General features: G+C 33.9%; 1 protein-coding gene and 2 long non-coding RNA genes across 5 annotated transcripts in view; all 3 read left to right on the top strand.

Annotated features, from left to right (window-relative positions):
• Positions 1–7,503, top strand: part of LOC146916293 (uncharacterized) — a 48,673-nt gene extending 41,170 nt beyond the window's left edge. For both annotated transcript variants that reach the window (XR_015014970.1, XR_015014971.1), the window contains exons 3-4: positions 5,605–7,002; positions 7,098–7,503. This is a non-coding gene — a long non-coding RNA (uncharacterized LOC146916293). The remainder of the gene's footprint in view (positions 1–5,604; positions 7,003–7,097) is intronic.
• On the top strand, positions 1,723–4,185 carry LOC146916294 (uncharacterized). Of its 2 annotated transcripts, none has more exons than XR_015014969.1 (3): positions 1,723–2,175; positions 2,262–2,627; positions 3,873–4,185. It is a non-coding gene; the product is annotated as an uncharacterized LOC146916294 (long non-coding RNA). The 2 variants fall into 2 exon arrangements; XR_015014968.1 differs by having other exon boundaries at positions 1,725–2,175; positions 2,285–2,627.
• Positions 7,504–9,316: 1,813 nt separating the features above from the next.
• Positions 9,317–11,209, top strand: LOC146916292 (uncharacterized). Its single transcript, XM_085716953.1, has one exon. The coding sequence runs from the start codon at positions 9,925–9,927 to the stop codon at positions 11,029–11,031; it is 1,107 nt and encodes a 368-aa protein (XP_085573079.1). The 5' UTR covers positions 9,317–9,924; the 3' UTR covers positions 11,032–11,209.
• Positions 11,210–26,006: the final 14,797 nt, after the last annotated feature.

The following is a 26,006-nucleotide window of genomic DNA, read 5'->3' as shown; positions in this document are numbered from 1 at the left end:
GCAAGTTACCCATACGAAGAGCAACATTTCCAAGCAGAGGGGTGAGATTTCTCAAACAATAATATTAAGCATATAAATCATATAAAGTACATTCAACAACTTAAACATCTTATAATTCATTAATCATATCCAACAACTTAAAACTTCCTTAACTAGTGTCATTATGCTTCCTACATTAGTCATATACTTCGTATTATATCATCATATAAATATCATCACATATCATCATATCATAATTCACATAGCATCTTATCATAACAATTTCATAGTCAATCATCATAAACATCATAATCAAATTCATAATCAACTTCATAAACAAACATCATCATTAAGTCATATTCATCGAATCACAATCAAACTTCATAATCAAACTTCACTTGACTCGACAATGCGACTCAACTCGACTATGCAACTCTTAACATCTCATATCATCTTAAACATCTTGATAATATGCATGTGGTACCAATATAGAGCATCAAGCTCCCAACTTATATGAGCGTAAATAGGCTCCAGGGCATCAAGCCCCCAACCAACTTATATGAGCGTAAATTGGCTCTTCAGGGCATCAAGACCCCAACAAAATGAGCAAAAGCTCCAGGGCATCAAGCCCTCACCAATCGTGTGAATGGCTAAGCATTCCAGGGCATCAAGCCCCCAACCAACTTTGAATGAGTATGCAATGGACTCAACATCTTACCATCTTCGACTCGACATCTTAACATCTTACAACTTGAACTTCTTGAACAACTTATATGATTCCAATAATTTGGATAACTTCTTACGACTTTACAACTTAGACCGACACTTACAACTTTATGACATTGACGACAACAGCAACGACGACAACAACAACATCTTATCATGATAATATCATAATTCATCAATTATAGACAACATCTTAAACATCGCATCATCATAAGCATCATAATTAACACATATAGTGCATAAATAACAAGATCACATCTTTATATAATATCATCATCAAACACAACATCGTTAAGTAGCACATAAATTACACATCGTTAAATAACACATCAATTTCACATCATCAAATTATTGACAAATTACACTTAGTCAAATAATTCATCAGTTATACTTCATTAAATAACACATCAATTTCTCATTATCAATTTACACTTGATCAAATAATTTATCAATTAAACTTCATTGAATAACTCATCATTGTTATTAAGTTAAAATTCAGTTATATGACTTAAAAAAAGATATGTACATGATACTAGTACTAGTAATAATAGTTACCTTTTTTTTTAGTGTTTATATCTAAATCAAATATTAATGTAGTATGCTGAAAAATATTTGACCATGTACTGTTATAGTGACAATCGTGTCTCAATTGAAAACAAAAACAAATCACTACCACAATTTTGGCTTTTAATAGCACAATTTTAATAGCGTTTATGGATAAATGCTATTAAAAATGTAACTCATAGATATGTTATAGCACTTTTCAGAAAGCGCTAAGAAAAACATTATAAAAATTGGGTTAGATAGCGCTTTTCTATAAACGCTATTATTTTGGTTTGCACTAATAGCGCTTTTCAAGAAATGCTATTGTTGGAGGGGGGTTAAAAATAGCGTTTTACACAAACGCTATTGTTTGGGCTTTAAGAAAAATAAAAAAACACACTTTTCAAATACACTAGAGTTAAGACATTAATGGCATATTAGTAAATATGACCTATGTGGACTAATGAGGGAACAAAAAGATAAGAAAAAAAAAGGTTAATATGCATAACTTCTCTTCTCTCACTCAGAACCGTTTCTTCCTCCTTCTCTCTCGTAACCCACCACCAGCCATCCCATTCTCGGTGCGGTTTCGGCCGCCACGTGCACGGATCGGAAAAAATAAGACCATTTTCTTTATCCTCTCGACGAGATCTTTCCATTGGCACAGTTAATTCCATGAAAGGAGCAACTTTTCCGTCAACCCTTTTTTTCCCTCCGCCGCAGAAAGGAGCTTTTCTAGCCACCATATTTTGTCTGTCTTCTTCTTCTTTTATATTTGAGTCATATGTGTAGCTAATTTCTTCTTTCACCTTCATTTGGTGGTATCACTAGTGATTTTGGACAAACCATCGTGTCGGAGTTCTCTGCCATCGTGGACCACCGTGCCGGAGATGACTTAGTTGATTTCCTCTTTTCCTCCTTGAGCGGGTAAGAACAACACAAACCATTACCCTTATTTTCGCAATTCTCATATTTGCTTGAAAAATTGTTGTTGTATGTGGAAATTGACTTAGTATGATGCTGGAAATTCGATAAGGAGCTGAAATTCAAGAAATTGGAAGGAATAATGAACTTGGGAAAAAAAGGCAGTACTAGACCTTCTGAATGCTTGCTGGAAATTAGAGTTCAAGTAGGTTCCCTAAACTAAGCTTTAATTTGAGTAATAAGGACTGGAATTGTGAGGTATTTCATTGGAAGTACACTAATTATTTCCTTTTTGTTGTGGTGTGATTCCAAATATGAATTTGGTATCAATCATAATGTTGGAGTTGTGGGAACATCAAATTCAAGTGGAAAATGGAGATGAGCCAAGGAACCAAAGGTCGGAGAGTTAGAAACACTTAACACTTGGAAAATCATCAAGGTTCATCGAGTTGAAGGTATGTTTTCCTTTCATAGGCTTGAATTCAATTAGTTAGAGTTGAATATGTAGTTATACGAGTTTTTGAACCTTTTTATGCAGAAAATTTAACAAAAACTTGCAGCTGTAGTTGAGACTAAAATTATGCAGAAAATCTGCAGCTGCAAGTGGAATTGTTTGTGTTTGTTTCAAATGAGTTTTACATGTTTTATGCAGAAAATTATGCAGCTGCAAGTGGACCTGTTTTTTGTTTGTTTCGAATGTGTTTTTACATGTTTTTATGCATAAAATGCAGCTGCAATTGGGATTAGTTATGTGTCTTAAATGAAGTTTTGGCTTTTGGATCATTTTGAACCGTTGAGCGACCCGTCATAGTTCCAATGGATTCAAAACATTTCCAATACTTACCATCACTATCCTTCAAACTTGTAGGAATGATGAGTGGATATTAAAGAGATAAAAACTTCATGAGTCAGACATAAGATCTAATAGTTGAATTAGACGAAATGATTAGAGGGAACATTAAAATGTCGTTGTAGTTTATAAGTTAATAATCTCAATCTAATGGAATGAGTTACTTGAACTTATTTGGCCTATAGGTAATATCAGTAAAAATGAACTGAGAAATAATTACATGTACATCCTAATAATTTTGATGAACATATCATTTTATAGCAAATGATGGTATTGTAAATTCATTACAATGAACACAGGTACTAACATTAGTAAAAGTAATCATGGTTAATGCCAAAGTTATAAGTGGTTAAACTATGAAATTCCCAATATTTGGACATTATGTAGATGTTTATGTAGACATTATCTTCATATTTTTTACCTTCAGGAATATTGCCCTTAGTTTCTTGTGTCATTTTAAATTGCTACGTGCTTTCTCTGAATGGTAGTTGTGTCATTGTTAAAATTTTATATCTAGACCATACCTTAATCCTATTGAGAAGTATGAACTCACTAGTGGTTATGGTTAGTTAGTTTAGGAAACTACAGGGACTGGACATAGTATTTGGCATATAAATCTATTTGTTTCTATATGTTAATACATTCTCAAATTTTTTGTCGCTTATTACAGTTGAAAATCTGAGCAACAATTATAATTTATACGACTGATCTGGATTTATTAAGATTTGCCATTGTTATTGTCTATTCATTTTTATGATTTTCATCTATGGCTTACTAGTTTTTATGATAATGATTTGATTATTGTTTCATTTGGATTTGATTTCTCACTTGCATTGTATCCCACTTGCAGGAGGAGATTTTAATTAATTTTCCCTTATGTGTCCCCCTCAAGAAACAAAGATTCTCTTATGCCTGCAATGTAAATAATTTTGTTTTACTTTGAACTAGTGGTAGCTGTTTGTTTTATCTTTGTATTATTATTAGTATAGGCAGTAAAGTAAAATAGTATAATACCATGGGTATGAATTTATTATTTCATTTTATTGTGCATAGACTTTGCATTTTTATGCAACTGTCATTAGATCTCATTTGTAATTAAGTTTATGATCAACATATTATTGTTTATTTCTATTAATGGATGACTAGTGTTTCTGATCTGTATATATATTTTTTGTCTGGTTAGTATCTTATTATGGTGCTTTTGGTTGTAGAATTGATTTAAAAAAAATAAATTGGACTTTTATTAGCGCTTTTCCGAAAGCGCTAATAAAGGGGGGATAGTTAAGATAGCGCTTTCTGGAAAACGCTAAGAAACATCTGTTTAATTTAGCACAGAAATAAGGCTATATTAGCGCTTTTCTGAAAGCGCTATTGAAACGTTGCAATTTAATAGCGTTTTAGAAACGCTATTATAGGGGTTCAGACCTATTATAGCGGGGGCTTTCTTAGCGCTTCACAAGCGCTATTAACAGCCCAAATGAATGCTATTAAAGGGGGTATTTTGTAGTAGTGAATCATGACTGGCGTTTAAATTATGTGCCAAATTAATACTAATAGTGTTAATTTCATGGCAATTAAAATTGAGAAAACAAAACAAGCCATACGTATATCTTAATTGGAATTCGAATTGAACAGTGTAGCAGCAAATTGGCATGAACGGCAATAGTAATACAGCATCAGCAAGCAAACGAAAATAATATGTATTGGAATTGAAAAAAAATTGGAATACGAAAATAGAAAACAATGAGGCAATTAAAAATAATAACAATTGGAATTGACTTTAATAATAAAATAGAAGTTCTCAAGGTTATAACAATAAACAAAATTATATTTTAATCATGAAAACATCACAAGTTTATGAAAAATCAAACATATAATTTCAGCAACAAAAGAGAACACAAATTTAATCATAGATTCATCAAAAGAATGAGAAAACAACAAAAATTAACAATCCTTCACTGCCCACATGAATACACAACCCTTATGATGAATAGAAACTCCCCCATACAAACTCATCCTAAAGCATGTTAGATGCAATCTAATGATTCACAGACCTAATATTAGTGAAAGATAGTCTCACCCTTACCTTAGATTGTTTTTCTGAAATCAAAGCAGCGTTCTTCGTTCCTAGGGCTCTCTCTCTCTCTGAGTTCTCCTCCTTCTTCTCTTTTTCCAAAAAGCAGTTTAACGTAAAAACTCTTTCTAACCTAAGCTTCCTTATTTATAATACTAATCACTCTTCCTAAATCTATTTAGGCCCAATAACTTATTCTTGTTTCTATTCTAACCTCCAATTCTATCTACACTAATAATTCTCATATTCTAATAAATAATAGAATATAATGCCACATAATAAAATACTAACACCTCATATATATAAATAAATCACAAAAATAGATTCTAACTTAATAAAAATAATTAAATAAAAAGGAGGGCGTTACAAGATCCTCTTGAGCAATGCTAAGTGAATTTTAGTTTTGGTTTGAAGTTAAAAAGTTTTCCTTATTCCTTCCCTATTTTTGTTTGTTTAACTTTCCGATTGTGGAATCCAATTCTGGTCATACAAAACTCTGTCATTGAAGGGAAGGTTTGGATGCGGTGAAACATGCTGATGGGGCTGCTGGAAGTGGCAAGATATACTATGAAGGTGAGAGTGTGATCTGCAATGCTATATGTTTTCAGGTTCTGTTTTTTGTTCCTATATCATTATATTCAAAGCCAATAGGTGCTATTTTTTGTTTTTAGGTTTTGCATTCCTTCAATGACATTATATTGATTAGAGACCGTAGTCGTCTATTTGTTTAATATGAAATTTGGATGTATCTAGTGACAGATGCTGACTTTTGCAATTCAGAAATTTGGAAACTGATAACATATATGAATCTTATACTAATATTTTACACTTTGTTCTATTTATTTTCATAATTTCAATTTGAGGTACTTGCATGTGTTCAAGTTATTGAAGTGTGACCCTATATTTGATGTTAATAGCCCTGAATTTAATGAAGGTTTCTTCACCTGTGGGGAGATGAAGTTGTCCCCTCTGGATTTGGGGTTGGTGTTCCCAACAATCAAAAAACCATATGATATACGTACAACTACAGCTACAATTACAGGCAAGTCAATCTCTTTTTATCTAAATTCTCATCAATAAGAAAATGTACACCGATCGACCAATAGAAGTTTAGATTCATGATCTATAATAGAAGTTGTGGGTTTCTGGGCCACATTATCAAGTCTACCACTATGAAGTGCCTGACCCCACCGTGAGTTCCTTTAACTTGCATAAACTTTACGACTGCTATTGTTGTGACCGTGCCTGACTCTCAGGTTTGATGAAATGATTGTGAGGAATTTGTATACTTGGTCTTCTATTTCGCCAAATCTCAGGTTCAATTTGCTCTTAAACTCCATTAATTTGTTTTGATTTTGTTTTGTTTTTAAGTTGTTACTAGTTTTGATACTTTGACTTTGTTAATGATATTTGTTAAACCTTTTGTGCCATGGACTGTTAATAAATCTAATGTTAAAATACAGTGCAATCATAAGAATGAATATATCAATATTAGGGCTGCTATGATGTGTATGCACCCATCATTTTGAAATTGTATCCTTTTAACAAATATCGTACATTACAAGTGTATGTAGAACAAAAAGTGAGAAGCGGTTATGACTGGAATATATCAATATTAGGGCTGCTATGACGTGTAATATTGAAGTTCAAGAAACGGTTGAGGTAAAGGGCTTCTGAACGTTGGCGACTGACTCACGGTGGTGGGAAAGAGCTTGAAGCGGTAACACAATCATCTTTTTGGTATATTGCTACTGCGATTTTTTTGAAGCTTTGTGGTTTTGATAATGTTACAGTATTTGTGCTTTAGTGTTTACTATGGTTGTCATGAATCTTGTGATTGACTTTTGATTTCATGTGTCACACAGCCATGTTGCCAGATGAAATGGGCCTTGGCAAAACAGTTCAGGTGTGTTATTTTTTTTTTCTTCTGTTCATTTCTCTAATTTTGTTTGTAAGATTTGACATTTTAGAGTAAGATATGTCATATGTTTTTGCTTTTAGGCAATCTATTACAACCTGCTGCTAAAGAATGACAGATTGTAAGCACTCTTCGAGTGAGTGTATACTCCTTATAGGGAAGAGAGTTTCGTGGAGGGGAAGAGAGAGTTTCATGGAGGAGAAGAGAGTTTTCTTATCAAAAATAGCTTTAGGTGGAAAAATCTGATGTTTGTTGCTCGAAATGCGAACCAACACTTGATGCTTACAGGGACACCTCTTCAAAATGATCTACATGTATGTATAACTTAGTGTTGTGTAGCTGTTTCAAGTTACCAAACAAATCACTGGAATATTTTGTGATAGCAACTTTGAATCTGTAAGCCACTAAGGTGGTGTTAGTGTAAACATTCTATTGAAATTTCAGTGTTTTTGAAGGTTGTGCCTATGATTATGACAAGGTTGTATAGTACAAGTAGTTTGTTATGTGTTTGCTCCCATAGACTTTGATTTGTCCTAGTTGATAAAATCCTATTGTAAGTCAATTAAAAGGTTTTTAATAAATAATTTATATTATATTTTCATTGTTCTGCAATGCAATGAAATGCTCAACTTTTTTTAAAATATAAATCCATTTCCTGCGGATTTACCTGGCCAACACTGGTTCCTGCGGATTTTCCTGTGCCGTTTGCTGCGGAAATACCTGCCGATATGTTCCAGAAAACATACAAACGGGCAGGTTATCTCTAGAATAACTGCACGAATTTTCCTGCGGAATTTCCTTGGAAAATATCCGTAGGAAAGTTTCCTGCGGTTTCCAAAATCCTAAGGAAACAATTACCCACGAAGGTTATACCTGGGAACCTGTTTCCTGCGGAAATTTCACCCAAATCCGCAGGTAATTCCGCAGGAAAAAAGAGAGTTTCTAGTAGTGATAAGCATGATTCAATTGAAATGTTAGATTTAATTTTAAAAATTGGAAAAATCAAGGGACCAAAATTGTGGATTTAAAAATTGGGGGGATCAAAATCCAAAAATTGATTAAATGGGAGGACTAAAATTGCAATTAAGCCAAAAGATTAATATTGTCTTTTATAGTAATAATACTAAGTACTTATTGATTATTGAAATTAATTCTAACTTGTGTAACCAAAAAAAAAAATTCTAACTTGAACAAAATTTTGTAGTCTTTGTATCTAAATGTAATTGTTACTATAAAATTTATTATTCAACTCATTTGTTCAAATAATTTTAGTTTAAATTCACTTTTAACTAAAATCATTTCAATAAAATCAATTTTGACTATCGTTTATGAACACAAAAAATGAAATGTAATTAATAAACATTTTGATCAAACATATAAGCATAAAAGTCAAATAAAGTTGATGTATATGGTTCAAAGTTGAATCAAATACATCAATTTTATTTAATTTTTTCATCTTATATTAGAGACTAGAGAAAGTAAAACATTGTGCTTGTAGGACCTCCATGAACATATCTTAAGAAGATATTTTCAATTCAGCAAAATTAATTAAAGATAAAATGATTCTTATCTAAAACTATGTTGCCCACCATTTCTCTTTTGTTGTGAAGCAAGGATAAAATGGTAAAAAATATTTAAATAATGATAAAATTGAAAAAAAAAAAACGTATACCAAAATACAATATATTTTTTTAAATTGTTTCTACTGTTCTTATTTTAATAAGATTTAACTATTTTTTTTAATTTTGAGGGGTAACTATTTTTTTTATCTGGTTGCCTAGTGGTTGGAATTCACCGTTTTCAAGGTAAATAAATGGGGTGTCCGAGGTTCGAACCCCACCCCCTACATATAACAATGCATGTCCAGCTATGCTCACGGGGGGACTGGGGTAACTATTTTTTAATTGATAATTTTAATAATGTTATAAAAATAATTAAATAATCTAAATTAAGGGTAAAAAATGAAAGAAAAAAAAATCAATCAAAATGGTGTAATGTTCTTTTTATATACTCCCTCCGGTCACATTTATAAGCAAAAAAGCACTTTTTAGGTTCATTGAATACTTAATGTATTTGGTCTATATTATTGACCAAATACATTAAGTATTGAATGAATCTAAAAAGTGTTTTTTTGCTTATAAATGTGACCAGAGAGATTATTTGTATAGAAAAGATAGAAAAGGGCAAAAAAATATATAAAGAGATTTAGAAAGTGTTGAAAACCCCTGTGCTGCTGTGTAGCTCTGTTTGTTTCAGACGTCAAGTTGCCTTTTCCTTCTTCCACATCACAGCTTCTCTCACAATGGCTCAAATGTCTTCGTTCTTTTCATCGTGCTTCAGGTTTCGTAATTCTTCTTCTTCTTCTACTAATCCCAATTTTCTTATTCCTTTACTAGAAAGAACACTATACAACTCTCACCCTAGATTCCATTCCAATTCCAATTCCAATCATGTTGATGTTGTTGGTAATGCTATTTTTTCATTCAATCGCATGCTTCGTATGAATCCGACCCCATCCATCATTGAATTTAACAAGATTTTAGGTTCCCTTGTTAAGTCTAACAACAACCATTACCCCACTGCTATTTCCCTTTATCACCAATTAGAACTCAACAGAATTATACCTGATATTGTTACTTTCAACACTCTCATTAATTGTTACTGCCATCTACGGGAAATGGATTTTGCTTTTTCTATGTTGGCCAAGATTCTTAAGATGGGTTATGAACCGAATACCATTACCTTAACTACTCCTATAAAAGGCTTGTGTCTTAATGGTAAGGTCATGGAAGCTTTGCACTTTCATGACCATGTACTGTACTTGCACTTGGGTTTCAGTTAAATCATGTTAGTTATGGGACCTTGATCAATGGGTTGTGTAAATTGGGGGAAACAAGAGCTGCCTTGCAAATGTTGAGAAAGATTGATGGGAAATTGATCATGACTGATGTGGTAATGCACAACACAATCATTCATAGTTTGTGTAAAGATAAATTGGTAATTGATGCCTATACGTTATATTCTGAAATGATTGCAAAGAAAATTTCTCCTACTGTTGTCACTTTCAGTACTCTAATTTATGGATTTTGCATTGTTGGTCAACTGGAAGAAGCATTTGATTTGTTCCATGAAATGGTATTGACAAACATCAACCCAAATGTTTATACTTTTAATATATTGGTTGATGCTCTTTGTAAAGAAGGAAGAGTGAAAAAACCTAAAAAGGTGATAGCTGTGATGATGAAAGAAGGCGTGGAACCTGATGTTGTTACATACAATTCATTAATGGATGGTTACTGCCTAGTTAATGAAGTGAATAAGGCAAAGCATGTATTCAACATCATAGGAAAAAGGAGAGTGACACCTAATGTTCGCAGCTACACTATCATTATTAATGGTTTATGTAGGATTAAAATGGATGATGAAGCCTTGAATCCCTTTAAAGAAATGCATTGTGAACCTAATATGGTAACTTACAATTCTCTTATTGATGGTTTGTGCAAATCTGGGAGAGTTTCTCATGCATGGGAGCTTCTTGATCAAATGCATGATAGAGGCCAACCTGCCGATGTAATCACTCACAACTCCTTCTTACATGCTTTATGTAAAAATCATCAAGCTGACAAGGCAATTGCATTGGTCAACAATTTTAAAGACCAAGGCATTCAACAAGATATGCACACATGTAAAACACTTGCTGATGGACTATGCAAACAAGGAAGACTTAAGGACGCACAACTGATTTTTCAAGATCTTTTGATTAAAGGCTACAATGTACCAACCCGGACATATAATATTATGATCAATGGTCTTTGTTTAGAGGGCTTGCTTGATGAAGCTGAGACCTTGCTGTCAAAAATGGAAGACAACGGATGCATACTTGATGTTGTAAGTTATCGAACCATTATTCACGCTCTATTTGAAAAGGATGAGAATGATAAAGCAGAGAAACTTGTACGTGAAATGATTGCTAGAGATTATTTAAGAAAAGTGGGAGTCTTACAATGTGTCAGTTGAAACAGCAGGATGCGACTGATATGTTTTTGAATATCAGTTAGACTTCTCATCAGTTTTGCATAATAAATGCATACCATGTTGTTTTTTCTTATCATTTTTTGGGACTGACTTGCTGCAAAACTGAAATTAGGAAGGTTTGATTAATTTTACCGCTTTATGTAATATGAACAATATGACTGTGCAGAAACTAGATGCAATTTGCAGAAAAACTGTCCAGTTTAATTTAAGCTAGCATGATTTGATATCACCAAAATAAGACAATGTTGATGATTTAAGCTATCCGATTCTTACATTTTCTTTGATGAATTGGTCTTTTATGTTGATGATTTGATACCTTGGGTTCAATATTATAATGTATCTACTACAGAAGACTTTTACCAAATTATGGGGTTTATAAGAAAATAAAATACCATCTCAAAGATAGTATGTTTGGTATTATTGATCTTCTTAGGCTTTAGACAACCATATTAAGCACGGATTCATTTTGTGGGACACAAATAGAAAGGTTGCATCCTTTATTAGTGACCTAGCTTGTTTGTTAAGAGATATACTTTATGTGTTGCTGAATTTAATATTCTGTATTGTATGATGTGATTGCATTTTGTGTTAGTAAAACTTACAATTCCTCCTTTAAGTGATGCAAATTGATGTGCTCTAGTTTGATGGAAACTGTTTGGTATGTGCTATTTTGAAATTATGTATAGCACCTTAATCTTATCGTAATTTTTTTTTCCTTCCATATATAAGCTAGTTTATTTCCAAGATCCATGCTTACGGTGGATTCTCAATATATATATATTTGCTTGTTGTAGGCTTTCTCTGGCTGTCACTACCGGTATGAGGCTCACCAGAAAAAAGGAGGAATTCCTACCATACGCTGCAAAATACGGTGCAGTACAAAAGAGACTCTTGATTTTCGTTTGCTTGACGTAGGCATCATATGTGTTGAAATATCTGATCATTTTCGATCATATTGTGGTTTATGTGTGCTTCAAAATACGATGCAGTACAAAAGAGACTCTGAATTTTATTATTCAAAATAGACTCTCAATTTTCCTTTGACATAACATGGACGTCCAAAGTATGATCGACAGGAGTCACTTGCATCTCAAAGCACATAGTCATTAAGTTTGATCATTTTGTGGTTTATGTGTACTTAATGATTTTAGTTAAAATAGGCCCATGTTACATGTCACATCACCTTTGAAGGACAAGTTACATCATGAATGTCAGTGGAAAGGTCAATTTCGTGCTAGTATCTCTCACAAAAAGTATGCATCTCTAAGCACTAAAGTTACTTGCTTAATGCACAAAAAGGATTAACATCAATCATTCAAAGGTGAGTTAGAAGTCAATGTAGCAGCAATCTACATAATAGATTTATAGTAAGATAGTTTGATACAACTTCTATTCTTGTCTTATTATTACCAACAGGTCTTTATTACTGTTGAAATATGATGCACATTTCTAGATATTTCTAGAATACATTAGAGAAAACTAGAATAAGCTTAAAGTTATTACTACCTCCGTCCCTAATTATAGGACCCTTTTGAAAAAATAACGAAAATTAAGATAGTGGATATTTGTATTAAATATGTTTGTAATTACTATTAGTTTTACAATTTTATCCTTTAAGAGAGATAGTTGGTTTATGCTTTCAACATGTTATTTATTGTTGATTGAAGAAAAAGATGTATAATAAATAGGGGCATGTATGTATAGAAATAATTAATGTAGTTGGAAATAACAAAAGGGTCTTATAATAAGGGACAAAAAAAATTCTCAAAAGGGTCTTATAATTAGGGACGGAGGTAGTATATATTTCTAGATTGTTCCATTAATGTCTAGGTTAAGTTGTAGCCTAGAAACATCCATAATATTCTAATGTAGAAAAGGCAAATAAAGGCCTAGATTATTCTAGTTCTAGAAACATCTATAAGCACCTGTAAATAGACATATATGGGTGCAATTGTATTCAAGCCTTTAAGCCTTTGAGATGCAATGTCAAAAATATTGAAGGCTTCACCATATCACTAATGTGTCTCCTCCTACAATATGCTCATCACTAATGTGTGTCCCTATCCTTCAATATGCTCATCACTAATGTGTGTCCCTACCACTAGCTCCCTCATGCTCTATATTCCAACAGTGGTATCAGAGCTGCGTTCGGTCATTAAGAGGGCGTAGCATAATATGACCTCGTGTCACCAACTATATGTTCTTCTATAACATGAATTCTTCAAAAGTAGAAATTCTCAGTCTATGACTCAAACACAAAAGGAGTACATGTAGCCACAAGGCTCTACTCTGTTTGAGTTCAAACAAAAAAAAACTAAGAAGGCTATAAAGGAGTTCAGGTAGCCTAACAGCCCGATCCTCTAAAGTTCAAGTCCGACTAATGTCGAAGACCTATGGCGAATAAGACACTCAAGTTCAAATAGAGCACAAGTCCAGGCAATAAATATAAATGGAGACCTGTGACCTCTGATGCTTAACTTGAGTACAAGCATAGGTAACTACTAGAGCAAGAATGAGTCCCTGTCAAGAATATACTACATGAGTGACAAGGAGACTCACAAGCAACTATGAACAAGAAATTCTCCCTATCAGAAATCTTCAACAATGTCGACAAGGAGATTCACATGCAACTAAGAAGCAAAAATGGTCCTTGTTAGATGTCTTTAACAAGACCAACAGGGAAAATTACTAGAGTACCTAAGGAGGAAGAATGGTCCATGCAGAAGTCTTGACCAGCAAGGAGCCAATAACAAATATTATGGCAAGAGGTGGCACAAATTTTCTATCATGTCAAATTGATCAACTATGAAGAGTATCAATGCAGGAGGAGATGATAGCACAAATCTATGTTTGAGCAACTACGTACTACATTTGAAGTTTTCGAAATATGCATCAAGGAGGAGTGTTGAAATATGATGCACATTTCTAGATATTTCTAGAATACATTAGAGAAAACTAGAATAAGCTTAAAGTTATTATATATTTCTAGATTGTTCCATTAATGTCTAGGTTAAGTTGTAGCCTAGAAACATCCATAATATTCTAATGTAGAAAAGGTAAATAAAGACCTAGATTATTCTAGTTCTAGAAACATCTATAAGCACCTGTAAATAGACATATATGGGTGCAATTGTATTCAAGCCTTTAAGCCTTTGAGATGCAATGTCAATAGTATTGAAGGCTTCACCATATCACTAATGTGTCTCCTCCTTCAATATGCTCATCACTAATGTGTGTCCCTACCACTAGCTCCCTCATGCTCTATATTCCAACAATTACTCATCAGCAGTTTTGAGAATGCTGACTCAAAGAGTTGCCCAAGGAAGAATTTGCGTATGATATTGGTAACATGCCTCTAATTGAAGTTAATTCTAAAGAAACAGAATATGGAGCCAAGGGATCAACTCTGGTTAATCTTTTTGCTGAAGCAATCAAAGACCCGTTACTTTCATCAGAGTCAATTCCGAATCTGAACTCTAGATTTGCATTTTCATTATTTGTCTTCCGTTGGGAATTAAGGCAATCTGATTCAAGTCTTGGTGGAAGAAAATATTTCAGGTTATTTTTTTGAAATTGCTAAAAGCATGTGTTCTTTCCCGTGTTGAAAAAAATATTTTATAGTTATGCGGAAATATTTTATAGTTATGCGGGAAACTTGTATACTTTAGCCTCATTATCTGAATACAGTTTACACTATTCTGATTTAGCTTGGCTTATCTTTTCTCATTAAAAGTATGCGAGTGCATAACTTAATTTTAACCTTACTGTTATAACTAGGCAGCTCATTGATTGTTTTATAAATGAACATCAGAGAATAAGGATCCGGCAGTCAAGATGTCCCTTCAGGTACTAAATCTTTTATCGAATTCACACATGCCATTTTAGCTTCTCTGAAAGGAATATGAACCAAATTTTGCAATGCGTGTACTAAGTAAAGAGACAAATGCCTATCATGATAGAAACTCCACTAGCACTAGCATAGTCACATAATTCGTCACCCCATTAGAGAACCGCGAATTGGTTCGCGCGAACCGGTTCGCGGTACTTTTGCGACCCGGGTTCGTCTAAATTCGTGTAGCATTCGTAGAAGACAACGAACCGGTGAAATAGAAGATGAACCGTGAAAAAATGTTGCGATTTGCCCTTTTCCAGTTACGAATTTCAAAATTGTGACATAAAAAAGGTATAAACGAAGCAATTTGTTGTATGAATAGTTTAGGGGAGAAGAAGAAAGGAGATAATGAAAACAGGGGAGAAGAAGAAGATGGAGACATTGAAGGTTAGAGAGAGAGACAGACCCGTTGATTTTTTTTTAGAGCTTTTTCTATCTATTATTCTTTCTTGGTAATCGGAAAAATAAGTTTGGTTTGTATAAAAATTCGACCATTAGTAATTACACTTTTTGATAAACCATGCATAGGTAACTGAAACAAACAGTAATTAAATTACTTTGGAAATAGCTGTTAACAATAGTAGGAGTACATTCCTTCAAGTAGGAATACATTTTATTCTAGAAAAATACATTTTTTTATTAAAAGATACATTTGTCAAAGAAAAAAAAACTAGGGTAATTATGCAAGGCTCGGATTTTGAATGAATGTGGTGATATTAATATTATTTCTTTCACAAAAAAAGTGATGATATCAATATTTCTACTCATATATTTTAACTAAATAATTTATTTTATTCACAACGTAACGAATAATATATTAGAACGTACCGCGAACCCAAATAACGTACCGACTCTGTATACCCCCTTCGAACCCAATTCTTTAAAAGTTGCGTACCGTGTACCCGAACCCGTGCCACGTACCGAAGCGAACTACGAACTTGGTGACTATGAGCACTAGCAAACTAGATATATGCAGAACACATTTAGTGTCTTGGCTTGCAACATGTGTCATTGAAATGGAAGAAGGAATTATGCTTGGTTTGCTGGAAATTTTTCATTCGATACAGCTTCTGCACTTAAGAATTAATTCTAGGGAATTTGCAGATACTTTGATGTCATTATGCTCGTTCAGTTTTATATGGATGTCTAGGATTATTTGCAGGAGACTAGAATGAAACATGAAATATATTTGTTACTCAATTCACTCATTGATTCTCTATTTGGAAATGATACCATTAATACTTCTCTAGTTCTGTCAGCTTCTACATGATTAAAGAGGCATATTAGTACACAATACATCTATTGTGTTCACATGATTCTAGTAATTTCTAAAGTGTTACCGTTAATAATTCTCTTTGCTCAGGATAAGTATGAGTTTTATTGGCACTACTTATAATTATATTGTTTTGTAGGGTGTATAGCATTCACATGCATGTTAAGAGACCATAATTAATAATCTGTGACTGTCAAAACCTTTGGTGAAAACTTACAACTTCTTCTTTAAAGAGTACACATTTAAAGTTGAATGAAGTCCACCAATCAAACAAATTCAGGTTGGGGTATTTGGCATAAGTCTAACTTAAGATATAATCTTAGACAGAGGTGGTGGTGGGTTGATTATGGATATGTCATATAAAATATTCCCAAATAAATAACATAAATGACTAATTGAACTATCATCTAATAGAAGTTAGCAACAAGAATGGTTAATTGGTTGTTGGCTCCATCTGCCTAAGGTTGAAACTAAAATTTGATTCATGTAAACAAGCCATTAGTCTTTTTCTAGAGTGTTGTTGAATTGTAGTATGGGTGTGAAACTATATATATATAAAATGTATGAAGTGAGAGGAGTTTTAATGTGAAAAATGAGAGCATTAATAATTATTAACCATTAGATTAAAACTAATGGTTCAGATCTTGTGTAACTCATGTATGTTTCCAGCAATTCTCTCTCCTCTTTCTCAACTCCTCCTTTCTCTTCTCATTTTTTCTTCTTCTCTCTTTGTAACTCTTATCTCACCTATGATGCATAGGTACGGGTACGGTACCCGGTACGGGTACTGGTACCGGTACGTAATACGGCAAATTTTAAAAAATGAAGGTACGGGTACGTTGTTATAAAACATCAAAAAATGTTTTTTTATGTTAATTACTACACTTCTATCATCATATTGCTTGAGTTTTATTTTTTTAATGCATCCCCTATACTATTTTCATCAAAAGAAAGATAATTTTGGTTATTTTGTCAACGCCTGTACAATTTTGCTGCACCAATTACGACAAAATAACTAAGTAAAAATAGGTATGGTTCGGCACTAAGTTACGAGTACCATATGCGTACCCAGTACGGGTGCGTACCCGATACCGGTACTTCTCCATGTTTGGAGTACCCATGCTTCAGAGTATCTCACCCTTTCTCTCCTTTGTTGATAAATTAGTAACTGTGGTTTGAGGAACTTGCCTCTCAACATTTGATATAAATTCAAATTCATGCTTCAAACTAAACAATTCAAATTCAGAACATAAAAAAAGTTAAAATATGTACCAAAAATGACTTCGATTTACAAGCTCCCTTTAATTTTAGAAGGAAGCTGAACACACATATATATTTCAAACAATCAGTTGAATACATTTTTTTAAGGTAGTTTAACACAAACATTCTACACACAAGATATAATGATGCACAATTAGCCTAGCAAATGCAGACTCTACATGTGTGATACAACCTCCACTGGCCTATCACATGCAAATGATTCCGGAATAATCCACTCCACAGAGGTAAGAAATTCATGATTCTCATACTGACACATCTGAGGTAAACCCCCCACAATGGTCGAGCAATCACGTGGTCCTCATTCTGACACATCTGAGGTAAACCCCCCACAATGGTCGAGCAACCAAGACTCAATAAATCTCATAGATTTAAGGTGGGTTCCTTCACGGCAGTCCACACCCCGCGCGTCTCCACTTACTAACGCGTACTATAAAATCAGTGCGTCTCAACTTACTAACACATACCATGAAATTCATGAGCATATATTGTCCACTCAATATGTGCAAATGCAACGCTTACACATCATTCAACATATGTAGTATAAAAACATGCCTCAACCGGCATTTCACATGTTATCTTTTAATTCATATCAAACAACATTTCATAAATCAACAAAAATCATATGAAAGCAACGCACATCAACATATCATAGTCACATTGATTGGAAACAAATCCCACACTGGGCAAACACATTCACAATATACACAATAGCACATAAACCATCCAGGCATTTAGGTAACTATGATGTTTCAAGAAAGTGCCCTTACCTGAGCAAAGCATTCCTTACAACGTATTGCTCTACAACTCGTAAGCATCTACAACAGGAACATCACTAACCCTCAAGTATCCTAACAGATACAATAACTCAGTTAAACATCGGCTCTAAATCTTTCTACCCATTCTAGGTAAAATTTAAACATGCTCCGAAATACGATCAATTTAATATTTCCAAAAAGTTCAATAAAATATTTTCCAAAATAACTTTTGTCTCGAAATTCTTCAAAACACTCAATGACCATAAACTTGCCAAAAGTGAGTCTAGGAAACTCTTTCCCGTCAAAAACTTTTATTTCAAATACTCAATTATACAAAACATTTTGTTCTCAAGACAAAATCTCAAAATAACAGTGTTTCTAAAACACTTCCAAATACTTTGATGAGACTAATTTAAATAGTATTTTTCCTTGAAATCACCCAAGGAAATATTTTTCTCAAATACTCTAAGTCTTCTGAGAGACCTTAAAGATTTCCAAACAATTTGACAAATACTTTTCATGTTCAGGTGAATCCCAAAATATTATCCGTTTTGAAACCTCTTTTCAAAACCACTCAAAAATAAGATAAAATGAATCTGACGAATTTTCGACAGAGTCTCCTTTGTGTTTACATCGCATACCAGAGCCCCTGGCTCAGTCAACCTAACACAACAACTCAACAGTTCAAACATTTAAATTTGAACTCTGAAAGTCCAGGCAATCACTTCCAACGTTTGCTCAGGCACAATTTATTTTCAGAAATTCACAATAAATTCATTTGTCGTCCGAACGTTGCGAACCATAGGTCCATTTCGACCTTCACGACGACGCGAATCCATTGATCAACTCATTTTCACATTTTAACAGTTTTAAAATGACGAAAATACCCTTGCACGGTTCAGCCCTTTCGTCTGGACAACATTTTTCAAAAAGTAATCGGTTGAATCAACTCTTTTCCTCATCTAAAGCATATATATCAAATAAAATTTACATCTCAACATTTTTCCAAGAACACTAAAATTTTAAAATGAACGGATCGTAAATTTTCTTTTAGATCTACTATCACATAGACTCACTCTCCAACATTAATAAAAGAAATGAGCATGAAAAATTATAATCCAAAATCATTATCTCTTTATATGTATCACACGGTTTTGACAAGGAAAGTTTGTTTGCTTTTCTTTCTTTCAACACAACTAAAATTAATGGTAATAGAAACATGATTAACTCCTCAAAATAAGCAAATGATCAAAATAAATATCCTCTCCCAACAAACCCACATACACGGCTGAAATGGAAAAGAAAAGAGAGAAGAAAATCCTTACTTCAAGTTTATTCCCAAGCAAGCTAATCTTTTAGCTCTTGAGCTAAATAACCTTTCACCTTAACTAAGATTAATCACCAGGCGAGAGGAAGAAGAGAAACGACGGAACTGGGGCTCCAAGAGGAAGGGGTTCACGTTTTATTTCAAGATGCAGGAAGAGAAAATTTAATCATGGAACTTGTCTTAAATAGGCCACATAAAATAATCCTAGCCATTTGATCAAATAGTAAGACATGTGGGTTCAATCTTAGCCATTCATTTTTACTACTCACAAACATATTAAACTAATATCAAATCAAAATATCTTAGATATTTTGTCCTCTATGCCACATCGTTGGTTTGGTCCTCAAGTTTCTAATTTAAAGCGTCTAATCTCGGTCACGGATGAACTCCACAGTAAATATAGGTCATACAATAAATTACCAATAATATTTTTTTAGTCGTTCTGCGAACAAATTATTATCCGATAAAATTTTTGTTCAACAATTTAAAAAATTATAATGATATTAAATCATCATTATACTCGATATATAGATCCTTGATTTATATTTTTGTGACAAAATGAGTCTGATAAAATTTGAACAACAGATGAATCTTTGTCTGTGGTCACCAAACATCACTTTAAATTATTTTCGCCTAGAAAATCAATTTAAACAACTTATGTCATAAAGACATATTCACATTTCATGCTTAGCAACTATTATGAAAGTCATACTCAATCACACAAAGTAGAAAACAACACATGTGAATCAATTCTAGATCTCACATAGTTAAATTGCTCAACCAGTTTTTCATTCAAAATAATAGCTTCGAAATCAAAATAACTTTTCGACAAAAATCTCATTTCCAAAATTTGGAGAAGTATAATGGGATCATTTTTCCATTCTAACAATGTATAAAGCTATTGTTTAAATTTTCATGACGCTCTTGATCCGTTGAAAATTTAGACAAGTACATCCAACACGTTTTCTCAAAATGGATAGAAAACATAATTTTTTAAATTTCGACAATGTCAAGACATTTCATAAATTCATTTATTAACAAAGAAAGCATAAAAAAATACAAAGCCCTAAATTTAGTTGCATCTAAATTATGGGTCGTACATTACTACCCTCAAAAAAGAAGTTTCGTCCTCGAAACTAAGATAAGAGTAACAACTTATCTAGTCAATACTAATACCAACACCAACATGAATATTACACCTACTTTACCCTTTACAAAGTCGCACAAACTTCAAAATCTAAACCACTAGCTAGACATCACATCTTGAGTCCTCCACTCAGGTTCATCTCAAAGAAAACACAAACACGTCACTAGGTCCCTCAGGAGCCTAGGTCCACAATTCAAAATTCTCAATGTCTCCGCGTCTACCCTCCAAAAATTTCACACTACAACACGGGGTAAGATCGACTTGTTCCATTCAACACGGTGTTCACTTTCTATCAACAACACATTAAGGACGATCAGTTCTCCAATTTGCCAATAGATAGCTAGCAGTCTTGATGATGGCGTAGACCATCTTAACCAAACTGTAATAGTGTTCCTTGCAACCTGCACTCAGGTCTATCCAGAGGCGCAAGGAATCTAACCACTCCACATCAACATCAATTTCCATCATTTTCTCTAGTCATCTTGCTTCTTGCCGACGAAGAAAAACCTCCTAATATTCACAAAATTGCATTATCAACCCTCATACAATGGTGAAGATCCTCATTTCAAGCGCTATACTAACCTTCCATATCTATCATTTTAATCACCTCTCGTAACGAAAATTCTCTCTTGAATTTTCGTCAGGCTTCATCACCCATTCGATTTCCTCTCGATAGAGGCCTCAAAACTACACAAACCTCTCAAATGGTTATCTACTGTATAACATTCACCACGACAAAACAAAACCCCGAACGTTCACTGCTACTCCGAGCAGAAAGTTTATATAAGAACCACGAAGTTGCCGCCTGTATAGAGAGTTTTTTTTTATCCCTTAATAATATTCATACCTTTTTGACTTACTCCAGTCATGCAACTGTACTGATCTGAATCTCATCACATAAGAATCCTATTAAAAATTCAAAACTTGTTGACAAGTTTAAACAAACACCATCTTCAATGGATCAAAATGTTACAACTAATGTCTTACTCAATGCTTAACAATATGTACATCAAATATGCGTCCAAGATTACCAATACTCACATCATGCCTTAGCGCCTTAAATCTCCATATCAACACCTAACTTGTAGCAACATACCTTAACTAAAAATGTTTTCTTCATCGGATCAACATTTATCCTCACAGGAACTCTTTATACTTTCCTTCAATAACCATGTGATGTCCCAGACAAGTCTTTCTTTCTCACGTAAACTCCTAGACTCTTTTCAATAATCCATCTAAATCTTAATACATTTCAACTTTCGGGCTCCTCATGAAATTCCATATCCAAAATATATCTTGAAACACTTACATTCGCATCATTGTTCCACCATCAATGTTGTCAACATCTCAAATCATTGATTTCTTAACATTGGAAGAAGGTCACAGAAGTAGTCTGAGTATTCATCCAGGAGCGACTAAGATGTATCATGATTTAGAGAGGTTGGTTTGGTGGCCTGGAATGAAGAAGGAGATCGCGGAATTTGTTTATGCTTGTTTGGTTTGTCAGAAGTCTAAGATTGAACACCAAAAATTGTTTGGTTTGATGCAACCGTTGTTTGTGCCAGAGTGGAAGTGGGATATCATTTCTATGGATTTTGTCGGAGCGTTGACGAAGACTGTTAAGGGTTTTGATTCGTTCTGGGTGATTATTGATCAGTTGACGAAGTTGGCACATTTTGTTCCTATCAAGACAGGTATGTCTGTGGCGAAGTTGGCTGAGATCTACATTGAGTAGATTGTTAGATTGCATGGTATTTCTTCTAGTATTGTGTCGGATCGGGATCCGAGGTTTACTTCTAAGTTTTGGTAGAGCTTGCAAGATGCTTTGGGAAATAAGTTGAGGTTGAGTTCTGCTTATCATCCCCAGACTGATGGACAGACGGAGAGGACTATTCAGAGTTTGGAAGATTTGTTGAGGGCTTGTGTTTTGGAACAAGGTGTCAGTTGGGTCGAATGTCTACCGTTGATTGAGTTTACTTACAACAACAATTTTCATTCTAGTATCGGAATGGCGCCGTTTGAGGCTTTGTATGGTCGAAGGTGTAGAACTCTATTATGTTGGTATGAGTCAGGTGAAATTGCTTTGTTATGACTGGAAGTTGTACAAGAGACTACGGAAAAGGTTAAGATGATTCAAGAGAAGATGAAAGCGTCTCAGAGTAGGAAGAAGAGTTATCATGATAAGAGGAGGAAGGACATTGAGTTTCAGGCTGGTGATCATGTGTTTTTAAGAGTAAATCCTGTAACCGGTGTTGGTCGTGCTTTCAAGTGTCGGAAGTTAACTCCTTGTTTTGTTGGACCGTTTGAGATTGTTGAGAAGGTTGGGGTTGTAGCGTATCGGATTGCGTTACCACCGTCTTTGTCGAATCTTCATGATGTGTTTCATGTGTCTTAGTTGCGGAAGTATGTGTATGATGCGTCTCATGTGATTCAAGTAGATGATTTGGAAGTAAGAGCTAATTTGACCGTTGAGACTTGGCCAGTTAGAATTGAGGATCGGGAGGTGAAGCGTTTGTGTGGCAAGGAGATCGTTTTGGTTAAAGTGATTTGGGTTGGACAGACTGGTTAGAGTGCCACTTGGGAATCGGAGAGTAGGATGAAGGTTTCATATCCGGAGTTGTTTCCTTCAGGTAATTTTCGAGGGCGAAAATTCTTTTTAGTGGGGGAGAGTTGTAACAGCCCAATATTCGCTAGATTTAATTTCATTGTTTTTATATGTGCTCATAAGTGATTAATTGCCTCTGTGTGTATTTTTGGTTGGTATTATTAGAATTCGGTGTTAGAAGGGTATTTTAGTCATTTTGGACTCAGGGGTATTTTGGTCATTTTGTGAGTAGGGGTAATTTAGTAATTTTGATGAGGATTATTTTTAGTGCTTAGTGAGAACTTATATTATTTTACTAAGTTACTAGGGGGTTGTAGTAATTTATTTTATAACCGGTATGTGACCGTTATTAATATTTTGCCGTTAAGTGAGTGGAAACATTTTGAATTGGTTTAGTAAATGGGTTAAGCTCATTAAGGAATTATAGGTTGAGCCCAATTAGAAGAGAACTATTTAACCTTTAGCCTTTGAGGAATTAGGTCACATAATGTCATTTTCCTCATTTCATAAAAACATTTGGAGAGGTAGAGAGAGAAGAAGCTTGAGAGAGGGTTTGAAGAGAGAAGACGTTGGGAAGCAAGAGGAGAGTAGAATCTCAAGGATTTGGAGCTAAAGTGAAGTCTTAGCTTGGGTTTGTGAAGATTTCAGGTAAGGGGGTTAGAATTCAATCATAATCATTTAGTGTGATTTTTCATTGTTGTATGAATAAGTGCTTAATTGAGTAAGTGAATAATTGTTCATAATTGTTAAGATTCGTGCTCTAACTATGATGATATGTTTGTATGCATGAAATTGGTGATAATTGAATTGTTGTTGGTGAAATTGCATGTTCTAACTATGATGATATGTTTGTGTGCTATGTTGTTGTTGAATTGAGATGTGAATCATGTTTAATTGATGTTGTTGTCGCTGGTTGATATTGTTGTTGGTGATTCATAGCTTGGGTGTTCATGAATCATGATTTTATGATGAGAAATGAGTTGTTGTTGTGGGTTTCGTAAAAATGGGTTGATTGGTGAATTATGTTCAAATAGCAATTGTTTTCATGTTTGTTGTGTTCTTGTGAACCCTTTTAGTTGTATTGACCTGTAAACAAACTCTGGAAAGACATTTGGGCATTGGGAGATCAAAGTTAGGAATTTTGGGTGAAAAAAGGTTGAAACCCGTAGTATTTTTTCTGCAGAACTATGATTGTTCGCTTAAGCGAACGGTAAGCGAACGTGTAAGCGAACCATCATAGTAGGTTCTGGAACTCGGACGCTTAAGCGAACCGGTGAGCGAACTGTAAGCGAACCTTACTGTCAGCTACTGGAACTTGTTCGCTTAAGCGAACCAGGTGGTCGCTTAAGCGAACCTGCCCAGTTTCAGCAACTTTTGATTTTTGTTCCGGGTCTTAGAGATCCAATCCGAGCTTTGTAAAATGCTTCTTTCAACTTGTTCAACATCTGTTTGAACTCCTAAACCTACTCGAACATGTTTTACTCATTCAAATTTGGGATTTTCCGTTTTGGGTTGAAACTTGAAATTTAGGGAATTATTGGATTTTGTCGAAATGAACTTTTGTGAACTAAATAGGATTACAAGTTGAGTCTACAGTTCCTATAGACTTAGACAAGACTTGTAAAGTTGGTTAAATGTCTTAATCATGTCAAAGTCGAATTTCGGGTGGGAATGTGGAAAATGTGAACTTGGGTTTTCTCATACGAACTTAAGCTATTCTTTGAACTAATGTCTAATAGTTTGTTTGTGGCTTAAGCTCATGACTACATGATTGATTAAGATTGAATTGTAAGTTTTCAAACTTGAACAAGTTATTTTGCTTTGGAAAAATATCAATGTTGGCCGTTTTGCCACTTGAGACGAAATTTGTCGAAAATGGTTCTTCAAAGCCGATTACCTTTTAAATCTTTCGTGAACAGTTTTATATGATTAAATGAAGATATGTGAATGATCGTTAGGTGTTGAATATGACGTTTATCATAAGGTGTTTTATTTTTCCACTTTACTTGGTTTGTGAGGAAGTGTATGAGATTGTTGAGCTATATTGTATAGTTGATGTTGATTAATGTATATATGGTATTTGGTGTTGATGTTTGTTGATAACATGATGAGGTCTCTTATTTGAATTGTGATTTGTTGATTATGTGGACGTAAATACTGGATAATGCAATTGTTGATGAACTAGTTAATGTAAATGGAGGTGTACTTTTACATTGTCGTTGGCGGATGTTTATGTTGAAAGTTTTGCATTATTGGGCTGTTGTTGTATGTCCATGCATCATAATCACATTGAGTCATATGAGAAATGTAAAAGGAGGTGTACTTTTACATAGTTGGATTGTAAGAGGAGGTGTACTCTTACATAAGATGTTCTGTTGGCATCTAATGGTTGATGATATGGTACAACATTCATATACGTGTCAAGTATAGACGCATATCATTTTGGCATGATGTCTTAATTGTTGCATGTGAACGATGATTGTTGGTGATAAGTGTGTTTGATGAGTACATACTTGTAACATTTGGAATGGTCGTGTGAATGTGTATATGGAAGTTAATTGCTCATGTAAATTATTTGAGACTTGATTTGATTCATTTATGTCAAACTATTTATATTGATTATGATTGATGTAAAGCTTACCCTCAGTGGTTTTGACCGCCTACCTGTTTGTATGAA

Source organism: Medicago sativa, chromosome 6 (genome assembly GCF_051527215.1).
Source record: "Medicago sativa cultivar Bolivia chromosome 6, Bolivia_mono, whole genome shotgun sequence".
Classification (NCBI taxonomy): domain Eukaryota; kingdom Viridiplantae; phylum Streptophyta; class Magnoliopsida; order Fabales; family Fabaceae; genus Medicago; species Medicago sativa.
Note: the sequence above shows the minus strand (reverse complement) of the source record. Positions and strands in the feature narration are given on the sequence as shown.